Genomic DNA, 15,983 nt, shown 5'->3' on the forward strand with positions numbered 1-15,983 from the left:
AATGCGAAATATTATTGTGACTGGGCCATTTTGAATTTTCAAATTTTGTCTGCGGTACCACTTGGGCAAATAAAAAACCGGTCAATTGCAAGTTGGTTTTACTCGCGCACCGAGAGTTCCGTACAAACTTCGAATTATCTAGTATAATTATTAACTATAAAGGCGAGGGACTTTTGAAGTACCTATCTATACCAAATGTATAGGTTACTTCCCGTTGACCTAGAACTATAAAATTTGGCAAGTAATATCGTTTTATACTAGAAATACAGGGAAAAATCTCAAAACTACAAATTTGTAAAAAATTTAAAAATAAAGATAAAATAAAATATAAGTTAAATTTGTATGAACCCATGGGTGAGTCTCACTCGCACTTGTTCGTTTTTAGGGTACCCAAAGGGTAAAACGGGACCCTATTACTAAAACTCCGCTGTCCTTCCGTCTTTCACCAGGCTGTATCTCATGAACCGTGATAGTTAGTTGAAATTTTCACAGATGACGTATTTCTCTTGCCGCTATAACAAATAATACTAAAAAAGCGGCCAAGTGCGAGTCGGACTCGCCCATGAAGGGTTCCGTACCATTTATGACGTATTAAAAAAACTACTTACTAGATCTCGTTCAAACCAATTTTCGGTGGAAGTTTGCATGGTAATGTATATCATATATTATTTTTAGATTTTTCATTCTGTTATTTTAGAAGTTACAGGGGGGGGGGGGCACACACATTTTACCACTTTGGAAGTGTCTCTCGCGCAAACTATTCAGTTTAGAAAAAAATGATATTAGAAACCTAAATATCATTTTTGAAGACCTATCCATAGATACCCCACACGTATGGGTTTGATGAAAGATTTTTTTTTTTTAATTTTATGACGTATTAAAAAAAAACTACTTACTAGATCTCGTTCAAACCAATTTTTGGTGAAAGTTTGCATGGCAATGTATATTATATATTTTTTTTAGATTTTTCATTCTGTTATTTTAGAAGTTACGGGGGGGGGGACACACATTTTACCACTTTGGAAGTATCTCTCGCGCAAACTATTCAGTTTAGAAAAAAATGATATTAGAAACCTCAATATCATTTTTAAAGACCTATCCGTAGATACCTCACACGTATGGGTTTGATGAAAAAAGATTTTTTGAGTTTTAGGTCTAAGTATGGGGAACCCCCAAATTTTTTTTTTTTTTTTTTTTTTTGTGTAAAAATCCTAATGCGGTTCATAGAATACATCTACTTACCAAGTTTGAACAGTATAGCTCTTATAGTTTCGGAAAAAAGTGGCGGCAACATAATCGGACAGACAGACGGACATGACGAATCTATAAGGGTTCCGTTTTTTGCCATTTGGCTACGGAACCCTAAAAACAGAATAAAATAAATATTTAAGGGGGCTCCCATACAACAGACATAATTTATTTGTCATTTTTATATATAATGGTACGGATCCCTTCGTGCGCGCGTCCGACTCGCAATTGCTCGTTTTTTTTTTTAGTTTCGTGAGTGTTGCACATTGGTTAGTGACACTGGATCGCTGGCCAGCAGAACAGCGTGCACAATGTGAGCGAGGCGAGGCGTATCTAACCAACGGCTTTTCACTCATTACTGCTGGGGCCCTATTCTGATTTAAAGTGTTTGTCCTATAACTGTTATGGATCTGGTCCAGAAATTGTGAAGTCTGAAATGAAAGTCAGAATCGGGCTCCAGAGAGGTAAGTTTTGTATTAATTACAATATACGCTGTCGCGAATAGGTATAAGGAATGTAAAAATTAAACGTGTAAATAGATAGCTGTAATTTCTGTATTATTTTGTTGTGTATTTTTATGTGTTTTTATTATTTATTTTTTGTCCCATTTGTCTTTACATGTAATTTACTGTGTTAGATATAAGCTTTTACAAATTTTAATGTCTAGGTTAAGTATAAAATATAAACTGCCTAAACAATAGCGTGCGCGGATTGGTCAATAAACAACTAGTACACTCTGCACGTGACAAATGGGCGTGGCCCGCCTATAAATTAACGCTAGGTCGGGCCACATTCATTCCAGGAGCGCCACCGGAGCCACCTTGTTCGGACGCACCTGCATAGCCCTCTTGCTACTCGTACGCGCTTTTCCTGAGTGAAAAGTTTCGTCGGAATGCGCCCGGTTCGCCGGAGAAGATAGCCTGCTGCCCATTGAAGCCTGAAACCGGTCGCCCAAACTGCGGAACCAGACCCTGCCTGGAGAGGAACTGCAGCTTGGACCACGGCCGGTGATGCGTCGCAAGCGGATCTCCACACCCGATTGACACCGAAGATGCACGAAGGGTCGAGGCACCCCCCCACCCCTCCGGGTCGGGCGGGTACTCGACGAAGTGGATTTTCAATCCCACCCGCAGCCGCAACGAGGAAACTCGCGACCCCCCCCCGTCCCCTCGGATAGGGTGGGTAGTTCGAAACGCGAGTTTCTCCGCACACCCGCACGAAACCCGCCTACGGAAACCAACCCGCGCTCGCGCGGGGTCGGTAGGTAGTACGGAAAGCGGGTTTTCGCACCCACCTACACCAACGACGTCGCAGCCAGACGCCGATTTCGACGACGAGATCGCCGAAATCACGGACGCCGCAACAACCGCTCCCACCGACGGCTCCCCAAAGCCGTGGCACTCGGCCGACGCAGCCCCTGGACGCACCTTCTCGCCGGTCCCGCGGGAAGCTCAGCTCCGACTTGCCCCTCTCGAGCTACTGGATCGGGATCGCATCCTAGTCGCTCGACTGGCGCAAGTCGGTAACATGTCTCCAGGCATGGAGGCGTGGATGGCGGCCTACATTAGGCTGCAAGGGCACGCCCTGGGACAACAAGTAGAGCTGCTACCAGAAGACGCCGCATTTCTCCGCTTCCTGGAGGAGAACCCGACTGCCCTATCACCTTCGGCAGTGAAGAGGAAGCCGGAGAGCAGCCCACCAGACAAGCAAGACCCGAAGAGGGTCTGTCAGAAAGTTTCGCCGCCTACAGACCCGCGACTCCGCGCCCGACCAGGAGCCGCCCCGCAACCTGCACCCGGCCCTAAAAAGGCCAGCGACACTACTCGCACCGAAGCCCCAGTGCCGGACCCCAAGGCCCCAGTACCTAGGCCCAGCACCAGCTACGCGGACGCCGCAGCCCTCCCCTCGGGCTCAACAGTCCCGAGCTCCGTAGCCCCCGGCAGCAAGGCTGCCAAAAAAACAAAAAAAAATACAAACTGCAACCAAAAAAAATAATACAGCTACTAAAAAGAGCGATAGTAGCGCCGCGCAGCCTTGCAGCAACGATGATGTGGGTACACAAAAAAAGAAAAAACCCAGATACCCCGCCATCGTTGCCGACATATTGCCGAGCTGGCCGAAGGTCCTGGAGGACCTAACGCAGGAGCTCGGGGAACCGCCCTCCACTAAGCCGAAAGGGGAGGGCATCCGATTTGAACCCCGCTCTGAGACGGAATACCGCCTCATCATACGCCACCTGACGAAGATGGAGGACGCAGCGATCGTCTCCATCAATGAAGCGAAGAAGAAAGGGGAAGCCACAGACGTCGTGAAGCCGCTTTTCAATATCTACGGGCTGGAGACGGAGAAGCGGCTCAAAATCGCCGTCAGAGGCCTCCCCGCGAGGACACCGCTACAAGACTTCATGGACGCAATGGAGAGGCAAGGACACCCCGTGGAATACGCAAAGGAAATCCCCGCGAGAGCGGGACGCTCGGGCTCAATTTACTTCGTGCAGCTCGCGGGGACTGCCCGGGATCACGCGAGCGTCTACGGGGTGTCAGAACTGCTCCATATCCGAGGAGTGAAGGTGGAGGCATGGCGCGGAAAGAGGGGGCCCGCGCAGTGTCACCGCTGTCAAGGCTTCGGCCACTCCTCCCACGGCTGCCATCGGGAAGTTGCCTGCGTCCGCTGCGCCGAGTCTCACCGCGCAGACCAGTGCACCAGACCCCGCACAATGAAGGCCACCTGCAAAAACTGCAGGGGGCCCCACCCTGGAAACCACAGAAACTGTCCGGAGTTCAAGAAGGCCTACAAAATGTGGAAAGCCGGGAAAACCTATTTCTCGGCCCCGTCCCGCCCGGGACCTCAAACCAACGCCGCGATCCAGAAGCCCACGGTGGAAGAGTCGGCGCCATCAACCCTGATGGCCCCGGCAAACCCCCCCACCCAAAGGGGGGTGTCAAGACCGCGGCAGGCGAGAGAGCCCGGGACTCCGACGAAAGCGAAGCCAGTGCCATCATCATCATCAGCCACCCCAACCCAGGCAGCGCCAGCCCTACCCTCCACTGCACCTCCACCTTCGCCGCCTACGCCGGCTCCAGCCGCCAGAACCACGCCGCCGTCCCCCGCTGAACAAGAGGTCGACGCACTGATCGCGCTCTTGGGCAGCCCGGAATGGCCCCGACAGCCTTTTTAGAAGGAGACAAAACAAAACAACAACAAAGCCATGGTCGGCCTGGAGGCCGACCCACGGCCCAGAAGTCCCCGCCCCTCGAAAAGGGCACAGGAAAGACCCGCCCGTTGTTACGGGCGGCGACTAGAAACCGCCAAAAATCCAAAGAAGGATGGAAAGGCCACTCACACCAAAGCACTTTGGTGTGAAAGAAGCAAAGAAGCAAGGACCACATTCATTCCATCACTTCCATCACTAGACATCACATTAAGAGGTGCTACCTCAACACTACCCAGTGTTCTTTTACAATCAAAGTATGTGTTTTTAATCTCCCAAAAACACTACCCGGTAATGGTACTTGGCGGTATGCGGTAAAGGTTTCCAGTCTTCAGCCAGCGCGTTCCAGCTTCGAATCTTCGAGCGTCCCGTGTGCTATCGGCGGGCTTCTTTCTTCAGCAACCCTACTAGTCTACGCTCCACATACGCCTTACTCGTTATGCTGCGTCAACTGAACTGATTGATATCTCGATAGAAAATGGGAGATCCCAAATGAAATCGCATCATCTTCTGTCTATAAAATATAACTAGTTCTGATTTGTTTTAGTTTTTCATTCTAATTTTGAATCTGAAAATTCAAAATTGAAAAATGTATCCTGCAAGTAGGCCCAAGGGCTTTTTTACGGTTTTGCTGCCATGGGACATCTTTAATTTATAGATAAATTTGTAGTATAATCCTGATTGAATCACTGAAAAGTGCCTGTTATACACAAACTTACCATTTACCAACACTTACCAACACTCCACCACAATTGTTATTGTTGTGTAATCATTATCATACTTTATACGCTACGGCACTTAATGTGTGGTATAATGAAAAATATTCAGTGTAATAGGCGCCGCCAACAAATTGTTTTTGTTGTTGCCCTAAAGCATCCCAGAGGTGCAAAGGGCCTTCACAAGCTCGCGCCACGCCTTCCTATCTTCAGCTCACCTTCTGGCCTCGCTCCAGTTCAACCCGACCGCTCGTAGCTCTCTTAGGATGGACCGTTGCAAGAGTGTACAGGACGCCCGGAGCCACGGCTTCCGTCCGGCGGTTTCCACGCGAAAGCTATGGTAGCATTATTCATTTCCCCTCTTCGAATAGTATGTCCTATCCATCTCCAATTCTGTGTCGCAATTTCTTCGTCAATGGAGTCCAACAAAATAGGAAGCCAATTATATTTTAGGAAATTCGGGTTATTCCCACTAGTTACCATCAAGTTGTTACCAGTGGTAACAACTGGGATTTTTTTCCCATCTTTTACTAACTACTACTGGTGGTGGTGGTGGTAACTACTGAAAAAAAAAATCCCAGTAGTTACTTCAAAAAGGATAAAATAAAATATTTTCCGTTTTACATGCGCTAGCAACTGATATTTTAAAAGTTGGGGCCAAGCCAATTATTAAAAGCGTCAACACACAGTCGAACTGAATGCCGACCCATGTGAGGTTCGATAAAAAGGAAAGAAAACTGTCCATTAGTTGTATGGTGGGGTATTATTGATCAGTTTTGTATCAACTTGGCTTGGTACCGACTTCAAACATATCAGTTGCTAGCATTATAAAAGGGATAATATTTTAATAATTCATTATGAAGTTGTTTTTGAAACGTAATTTAATTTTTCCATTTGTAGTTCTTGTTGTGTGTGACGCAGCATTCTGCGGGACTCGATTCTGTCCAGCCAAAGAGATACTTAACTAATAAGTTTTTCTCTTCGGGTACGTTTCAAGTTTCAAGGTCTGGATCTGAATCTTTCAAGATTTGAGGAGTTCAGTTCTTTATGAAACTCATCATCAGAACTGGACCTTGACAATAATGTTTCTTTGAATCTTACTTGCTTAACAAATTTAACGAAGAAGACTAATCGCCAAACGTGAAGTAGGCGTCAATGAAGAGTTCCGTTCTGGTCTTCATCAGTTCCACGTCCCCAAACAGCACTTTTTTGGGAGCAAATGCTTGATTTATTGATGAAAATACTAACATCTCTACATACCTATAAAATTCGAGGAGTTCTCTCAATTCCTAATGGATTCTATCATTAAAACTGGATTTAAAAAAAAGGACTAACTTAGACTTACAACTTACTTTTGAACAACAAAAAATAATTTTCCGAATTGGTTAAAATATGACGGACGTCTATGATAACAAAAAATACTAGTGAAAACATTGTTATGACAGGTGCCCGGACATCTTTGCAATAACCCAGTCTCATTGTTCACCCAAACTTCAATCCATGGACCGTTATACTATTCACTTTTTCTACAATAGTCCCAATACATGCTGCGACCGGTTCATGGGTGTCTATAGTTGTGCCTGTGAACGGGTTCCAGCAGGCGATCTACATGACATTAAAGCTTTCCAAGGGGCCTCTACGTGTTAGATCTATATCTCCACGCAAGCCTATCAAAAGTTCGGGATTTATAGGCCCGTGAAATCTAAAGAAATACAATAATAAAACGGTTGAATTGATAACCTCCTCCTTTCCGAAAAACAGAAAGAAACTAAGCGGGCATAATTACACCAGTTTAATTACGACCGTTAGTTACAATGGCGTAAAATTAAAGCCTGTTTAATGTCCACTAAATGCCATTAAAGATCAGTCTTAATGATTTCGTTGGCGTTTCTTTAATACCGTTTATTTAAATAAATCCTAGTAGTTACATTGCAGACATCGCTATATAAACAGTAGCAAATAAAAATTATTAACTCTTACTAATAGTGCTTTAAATAAAATTTTGTTAGGCCTGAAGCACACGTGGCTATTGTATTTGCTGTAATATCGCAGCGACAGAAATACAACTTAAATTGGGGAATGACGACTAATCCGTCTGAGTGGCTAAACATGGCATTTTGTGAGCTGTTATGCAAAACCTTGAGAGGAAAGTATACCACGTGATCGTCCATACAAAAAGAGAAAACGTTTTTCTACTTCTAAATATTTTCCATTCTCCATATTTTTTTAGTATTTTATTGACACAATAAAAACCTAAGGCTATTTAGGTTTTCCTTTTTTTTCAGAATTTGCAAAATATTATATTTTCAAAAAAGTGAAACATAACTTGTCCATGCACTTTTGAACTTTACTGTACCATCAGCTGCAAAAGTACATGGCGACTTTATCAATCAATTCATTAATACCTACGCCGTGTTTGGTTTGTACCAAACGATCGAACAAAGACAAGAGAACAAAAATAATGCTTATACAGCGCTTTGCTACAACAAAAACAAATATCTACAATTTGGCAATGCTGAATTAGGGTCACGAAGCCTAGAAGTCAATTCGAACTTACATCCTAATACCATTATGATGTCATTTTGTTATCATTCGCCTGTGCGTCTCGCTCGCGCTAATACAAATGTACGAAGTATGAACGAAATGCACGCGCGAATAATACCAAAATGATATCATTTTGATGTCGAGAAATACGAATTGGCCTCCTAGACGCCGCAGTTTGGATGGTTGTCACGTTACACTTACACGAGTCCCGATTCAGTGCTTGGGTTTCTCGCCAAGGTAAACAAAAACTAGAACAGGTAGGGCAGGGATAATTGAATCTCTCCAATAATAGAATCAATCTAGTTTATACATATATTTACATTTAGATCAAAAGAAGGTGTATGAATTTCAGAAGAAATTATAATCACTTAAAGTTATGAAATGTCAGTAGAAACTCACATTGTTTTACCGTAAAACCTAATTTAACGTTAAAAAGATTATTCCTCATTTAAACTAGTTGTCCCAAATGCCTTGGTTAAAATTAGTTGTAAGTGTTTTTTTGTAGTCAAGATATGTTTTCACAAAGTATCTTGTCGAAAAATGGATTACATTTAGATTAAAATATCCAGTATAACGACAAATATATTTTAATTTGTATTACTAAATCTCACCTATCTCGATTCATTTAATTTAAATGTGATATTTGCATGACGACTGATATCCTTTATAAATTCGATTTGATTACGGTCATAATTTTTATTGGAGGAGACTAATTTACGGGGTGAAGTATAAAAGTTACGACGTATATTATGCCAACAATTCTTAGTTTCTGAGGTAACTTGAGTCTCAAGTTTTGTACGCTGTTTTATTTAATTTAAGTTTGCATTCTTTGAGCAAGTTTTGTACTTTGATGTGTAGAGCGAAATAATATACCTACTTATATAAAATATTTATAAACTGGACGAATAACGTGCACTGTTAAATGATCGCTCTCTCTCTCTAACTTACAGGAAATATGTCAAATATAAAGGAATAAAAATTAAGAAGTAAAAATAATAAAATACGATTAATATATAATTTTAAATGAACTAAACTCAATATCTAATGTGAAATGTCATATTCAGGTTTTGGATTTGTTGCCGAATTACTTCCGCGATTATAACATTAAATCCGTCACTAGCAGTCGTCAAAAGGACAGAGTCGAACCGAGATAGTATTTAATTCGTTAAGATGAGTTATAAGGGGCAAATCAATAACAATTATTATTATTTTTTAATATATAACAGAAATATTTGTGACATATTTACCGTTCCATATAAAATAATATTTCTAACGGGACCACCGCATATAAATTTCATAAGCTCCCTTTGATTTGATTCTACTCGTAACGTTTTACCGTAAGCTATTGAATACGAGTATGCACCAAAGCAACAGATTTCGTAACGTGATATTTTAATATCATGATATGAATATATGTAAATAATCAACATGATTTGATATATTGCCTAGACATTACCTGGAATTAACTCTAAGGGGTTGGCCTAATATACTCGTATTAAAGGACACAATACATATTATACTTAAATTAAAGTTTTATTTAACGTGACAATGTTACTTCATCAGTAATTATGTTTCGTCTTGGATAAACAGCAAACACGTTTTTAAACTTAGTCTGAAATATGATTAATCTTCAATGTTTGCGCGAATCCAGGCATCATACGCGAACACTTTGGTGTACACTCCCGGTACTCCTAACTTTCCGCATGGTATTCCTCCAAAGCTTACAATGCCGACAATCTCAGTAGTATGACCCCTGGCGTACATCAAAGGTCCTCCTGCGTCGCCTTTGCACGAATCCTTGCCTTCTTCGCCGCCTGCGCATAGTTGTCCTTGGCGTAGTTTAATTTGGCGATTTTTGGAAATATTGAAGGCTGCTTGGCAAGCCTGAAACGAAATAACTCGTAGCTTTAGGCTGTTTTTCTGACAAGTGGAGCAGAGAGGAGAAGTATACGAAGGAAGGGCAGACGTGCAGGTCTGTCATTTCAACGTGATTGCAAGGACGCGGACTTTGTAATGTTCTTAAATATTCTCAAATAGGTATTGAGATCCTACTGCATTATCCACGACGTTTTGACACAGGCAAATGCCTGTATCAGCTTTTGGTTTTGTGAGTACAGTAGCTAAATATATTTATGGTGTTTGTTTTAATATGGCAATCTCACATCCAGATCCACGTAAGGTAAGTCGACGTGATGGAGACGGTCACTGGCTGAAGAAGTGTCATTGACGGCTCCCCATCCTGCAGTCCACATTCGCTCTTGGGGCGCTTCCACAGTAATGTCAGAAGTTGGCAGGCAGATTGGTTTAATGAAATCTAAAATAAGCTAAATGTTGAATACTATATCACCAAAATAAGTTTATTTACAACATACCTATGCCTTATTTTTATAAATTGTTCAGTTAAGTTAGTTTATTGTCCTTGAAGTATATTTCTGGGCCATTGGGCCCAATGTGAAGACTGAAGAGGCAGGTCTCGGAGCCGCAAAACATCACATATATTTACATTCTACTCTAACAGGTCAATTCAAATATACACTGATATCAGAATGATATTTAAATCATATATACGGACACATACGACCGAAATGCACGATAACTAAATAGCATGACTTAAATATCCTTCTGATATCTGTGTACGTTCGAATTGGCCTATAAGACTAAAAAAATAAATTAGGAATCTCATGCACTTGTTTTTCAGTGTCGCTGTTGCTTTGTGTAGTGAACCTAAAGCCTATTAAATTTCTACTCTTGTACGTTTACTAAAAGGAACTCGACAGCTTTATTTTATATTACATTATTTAAAACAGTATTTGTTTTCTTACCGGTAATTGGAGCAATTTGAGCTAGTCGTATTAAAGCAATGTCATGCTGGAAGTTATGTTCCTTGTGAAAGTCAGGATGCGTTATAACTTTCTCGATGGGAATCTTAAGAGCACCATCATTACATTCTTGAAGTCCATCGACTTCTACACAGTCCGGCCCGTCATTCGTTGTAATGTATTCTCCTAAACGTACATTGGCCCTGAAAATAAATTTATCATTAAAACACTTTAGTATATAAGAATATATAATTTGATATTTTTACGAGGATAGGTAGACGAACGCTTTTCCATACAAATGTAGTCCCATTTACCTTAGCTAGTTATGCTCCTTTGTTTCACTTTTTTTGATTTTTTGATTAATATACAATTTAGGAGCGAAAAAAAAATTCCATATAACTTTTTAAAGCAGGTCAAATCAAACAAAGGGGCGAAGCTAATCGTATGGTGAATGTACATCATAGTTAATATCTAATAGTGGAAAATGAGGACTACGTTTGTATTGAGAAGGCGTCGTCTCCCTTTGTCTTAATGCAAGACTTAATTAAGAAAGACCCATCCATCCATCGCATTCGACAAGACCCTAATTAAGAAACAAAGCAAAATGGAACCCTTGACCCTATGTCAACCAAGACCACCAGGCCTAGCAAAGGTCGGACGCGACAGTATCTTGCCCGCGAGATAGACTACTCATTTTCTCACTTCATTAATTAGCGAGCGACGAGTAGTCTATCTCGCTGGCGAGATACTGTCGTACCTGTCCTGTGTAAGGCCTACAGGCCAAACAAAAATGTAACTTTGATAAGTATATTCCCAACCCAGTAACTAAGTTAATAGTTTTAACTCACGGCTTGCCCAACTGCTGGGCTCGAGCTCCAAAGCATTGAGCTGCTGACAGCATATACCGTCCACTAATGAGGGTTGCACTACACAGTAACTTTGTTTTGTTCTCCTTCTGGTGCTCTATGATTCCAATCCATGGATACTGGCTAAGCTGGGCGTAGAAACCGGCTGGAAAAAAAGTCCAATAAATCTATATCTAAGATTTAAAAAAAACGCTATTAAAATTGAAAGAAACTTAAATCATTGAGACTTTAAATCTTATATAAATTATTAAAAGACAAGAATTTAAGTCAGACAACAGACAAGAACCGAATGAAATGTCTCACGTTAACGCATTCACTGCCAGGGGGCATGCCCCCTAGCCATGGGCCATGACCTAGGAACAAACTTAACTTAAACTTGTATGACGGTGAACGCATATATATATATATATATATACGCATCGCTGGCAGTGAACGCATTAATGTCAGATAAAAGTAAAGTTACATACTTATAATATAACATATAGTACATTGATAATTTCATAATCATTCATAATAATCATTCTTTATTGCAACCATGGCACAGTATAGATGTTATACATGATATACAATGTCTCACATGGACCCTGCAAGGGCACAGCATATAATATCTTATTCATAACTCATAACATATTGTCATATTATTATCAAAATTATCAACTTATTTAAGAAAGTCATGAAGCAATTCTTATATTACACATGAGATCACTAATAAATGTCAAACAATTAAATTAATTAATGTACAATACAGCTTTCTGGACTCTATATATTTGCGAGGATGCGTATGCTGTACTGCTACAAACTGCAGTATGAAATTATCAATGCTGTAACTAGTACTGCTATCGAATTAAATAGATTAGATATGAGAAATATGTCACAATGTTAGCGATAACACCAGCTGGCATATTACGAGTATATGAATGTGGAATTACCTACCGTTCATTTTGCGTAATAGGTACGGGTATATTATTAGGTAAACGATCTTTTGTAATTAAAATATCTCAAGCCTATTAAGTATGCATCTATACGCTATTAACGTTTAGATGCATTATTAATAGCAAAGATAATTTATAAATATTAAGGAAATAAAATAAGCTTGTATTTTTCCTTGTTTGTGTTTCGATGTTAAAGTTCATATAAATAAATTTCTAAAAATGCTAACATAACTTTACTTGTGTTCTATAATTGTGTCGTTCCTTACGCCATTTCAAGTTCACTATTTACAATATTTTCGTTCCCAATGCTAAATTTTGAACCCCTTTTCACCACTTTGAGGGATGAATTGTCAAAAAAGCTGAAGTTAGTTTTCTTCTCTTTTAATAAAATACCCTTTTTACGCAGTTTCAAATTCCTATAAAACAATTTGAACCCCACACAAACTTTTAACCCTTTGAGGGGATGAAGTTTTATTACATACAAAGATTCGAGTCCTGCACTCAAAAAATGATTGATCTTGATACAAAAATTCAAACCCTTGTTAATCACCTTGGGGGATGAATTTTCAATAACGTTGTATCGACTTTTTTTGTAATCTAATATTATGCCTTTCTAAAAATTTTAAAAGTATTGGTAATTGGAATTGGATTCAAACTTTCAAGCCCCTTTTAACCCTTTTAGGGTATGAATTTTTAAAAACGATAATATTTATTTTCTGGTGTTCTAATAATATGTCTTTAAATACAAAGAATCAAGTCTCCCACTCAAAAAATGTTTGATCTCCATACAAACATTCAAACTTTTATCACCACCTTTGGAACCGAATTTGCAAAACCTTTTGAAATACATTTTTAAAAAGTTTCAAATTCTTAGCTTAAAATAAAACGTGACCTCATACACATTTTCATCTCCTTTTTACCTCCTTGGGGTCTAATTTCTCAAAATCGCACTTTGTTTCGTATACACTGTATAAATTTAACCTAGTGTGCAAATTTCAACTTTCTAGCTTTTGTCGTTTCGGCTCTGCGTTGATTAGTCAATCAGTCAGTCAGTCAGGGCATACGCATTTATATATATAGATAAAGTAACATACAGACCTGCATACAAACTGGAGTACTTACGTATGGACTTGTTAACACCTACAGCACTACCGCAACATCCACTCCCTGGATTTGGAGGTGTAGCTGAGATTTTACAATCTTCAGCTTTTCCTTTAAACGATACATAACTTTAAAATATTTAAAATATTCATATGAACCATTTTATTCTAGGCAACTAAACTATCTATCTTAAACAGGTACAGTTTAGACGTAGCCGAGCATATATTCTATACTATGTAACATAAAAATTATAATCATTCTGGCGACAGAATGGTGTTGACCAGTTGAATATAAGTATAATATATGTCTATAAGATCGGTCCCGATCAGCACTTTAAGTTATATGTTTAGGTTTTGTAAGATTATTAGCTTGATTTTGTAAAACCATGTGACACAAAAAAGCACCTTCACTAATTGCTTCAATTTCGTAAATTATAAATTTAATACGAATCGTAACATTTCTTCATTGCTTCTTCATTTATTTATAACAAGGGTAAGATAACAAACAGTATTCAAACCACACACGCAAAAAAAGAAATAATGAAAAGAAAGCACAATCATCGAAACAACCTTTTTTATGGTAACAAAAATAAATAACAAATACGGAAGCAAATATAATTTACATGTGTACATACATACTTACCCAAAGAAAAACCGAGCAGCATCACAACGCAAATAGAAGTCAATACGAGTAAATTCATATTCAATATTCCCTACCAACACGTCTGACATCAATGAAATACTCTTTCCAATAACGCAAATCAAACAAAAACAAAGTCAACCTAGCTTCAAGCCTTTTAATGCAGTGAGATATGTTTATTGCACTGGTTTTTGTACGTTATTGCCATAACAACAGAGTCTGCTTCAATGGCATGAGTAAGTTTGTACGAGGAAAAACTACTTTTTAAATTGTTATAAGCTGCATAATTAACTTCATAATGGCTGGTATCGATGTTTTAAAAAACAATCTTCGATGTGGTTGCTTCACTTCTTGATTCCCAGTCGGAGGTCGGAATCCGTCAAAAATGCCTGCGTCTAAAACGACAAAACACCCAGACCCCTGGGTCTTGAGGCGTTTTGTCGTTCGATTAGGGTTCTATTGTCAACTAGGAACGCCATGTCCGTCTTTCTGTTCTTCCGCGGCTTTGTTCCGTGATCGTTAGTGCTAGAAAGAGTAGAAAGCTGCAATTTGGCATAGATACATAAATCTGTCTCGCCTAGAGTGTAGTGACTAGTTTTTTTTTATATATATATATTTTTATAACATTAAAATATAAAATATGTGTACCACAAAACAAAATATTCGCCAAACTGCGAGGCAGTTTGTTGGCGATGAGCTCGCTCGTTATACTTATAAAAAGGTACATAATTTTGCACTGTCCTACCGTCCCGGCATGGCAAATTTTTATGTAGGTATTACAATTATGAAGTTGGTAAACGTAGGATTGGTGACTCAACACTGGTGGCGCGGGCGCGGGACAGGAGCACAGCGGTGCTTAAAAAAGTGACCCTGCCTATGATGCCGATGGTCCCGGGTTCAAATCCTAGTAAGGGCATTTATTTGTGTGATGAGTACGAATATCTGTTCCTTAGTCATAGGTGTGCAAATATTTTATATAGTACCTGGGCGACCGAGCTTTGCTCGGTTATAACTATTTATTGTAATATGGTGGTGTATAGGTGATAATCTTAGCTAAATTTTTTTACTAAATTAAACTTGTCTAAAACAATAAAAACTAAAAAATTATATATAAACTTGAACATATAAAAAAAAGTTAGTCACCGGGCGAGATTCGAACCCGCACCACTCGTTTAGCAGTCCGCGTCTTAACCCGCTGGACCAGACGGACAGTGGCCGGCAACACGAAATTAGCGACCATATTCTGCGTCGAAAGAAAAACGCATGAAAACTCGAAAACACGCGTTTTCCCAAACATAAGACTAATCTAGATAGAGACCCAACAACCCCCATATACCAAATTTCAGCAAAATCGTTAGAGCCGTTTCCGAGATCCCGGAAATATATATATATATATATACAAGAATTGCTCGTTTAAAGGTATAAGATTATATTTATCGTTGTCTAAGTACTCACAACACAAGCCTTATTGAGCTAATAAGAGTAAGTTCATATAATATGTTATGATATAGGTATATTATTTATTTATTTATTATCATGCATGACGACAGATTGGTAAAATAAAAACTATTAATAAAATTTTAGGGTACCTCCTATACCAAAGAAAAGTGATTGCAGCGTGCTTGAAAATTCATCCCCAAAGGTGAAAAAGGGTTGAAAGTTTATTGGGATCGAACATTATTTTTTTTTGAGTGGGGGATTTGAAACTTTGTAAACAGGTATATTACAAGAAAAGTGCTTTTTTCATATTCATCTCCTATGGGTTAGAGAGGTGAACGTTGGTATCAGGAGCGACATTATTTTTTGAGTGAGGATTGTGAAAATTCGCAGATAAATACTATTAACAGTAATCATTAATTCAGATTTTTTTGATAATTCATCCTCTTAAATAAGGGATGTATCAGGAC

The 15,983-nt window shown here is 39.6% G+C and overlaps 1 protein-coding gene across 1 annotated transcript; it reads right to left on the reverse strand.

Annotated features, from left to right (window-relative positions):
* Positions 1 to 9,233: 9,233 nt before the first annotated feature.
* On the reverse strand, positions 9,234 to 14,207 carry LOC133516374 (phenoloxidase-activating enzyme-like). Its single transcript, XM_061849282.1, has 6 exons — positions 14,080 to 14,207; positions 13,459 to 13,548; positions 11,387 to 11,549; positions 10,542 to 10,741; positions 9,882 to 10,033; positions 9,234 to 9,603 (listed from the first exon to the last, which is right to left on the reverse strand). Exons 1-6 carry the CDS (start codon positions 14,135 to 14,137, stop codon positions 9,343 to 9,345), a joined length of 924 nt encoding a protein of 307 aa, XP_061705266.1. The 5' UTR covers positions 14,138 to 14,207; the 3' UTR covers positions 9,234 to 9,342.
* Between the last annotated feature and the right edge of the window lie 1,776 nt (positions 14,208 to 15,983).

The sequence above is a fragment of the Cydia pomonella genome, chromosome 3 (assembly GCF_033807575.1).
Source record: "Cydia pomonella isolate Wapato2018A chromosome 3, ilCydPomo1, whole genome shotgun sequence".
Classification (NCBI taxonomy): domain Eukaryota; kingdom Metazoa; phylum Arthropoda; class Insecta; order Lepidoptera; family Tortricidae; genus Cydia; species Cydia pomonella.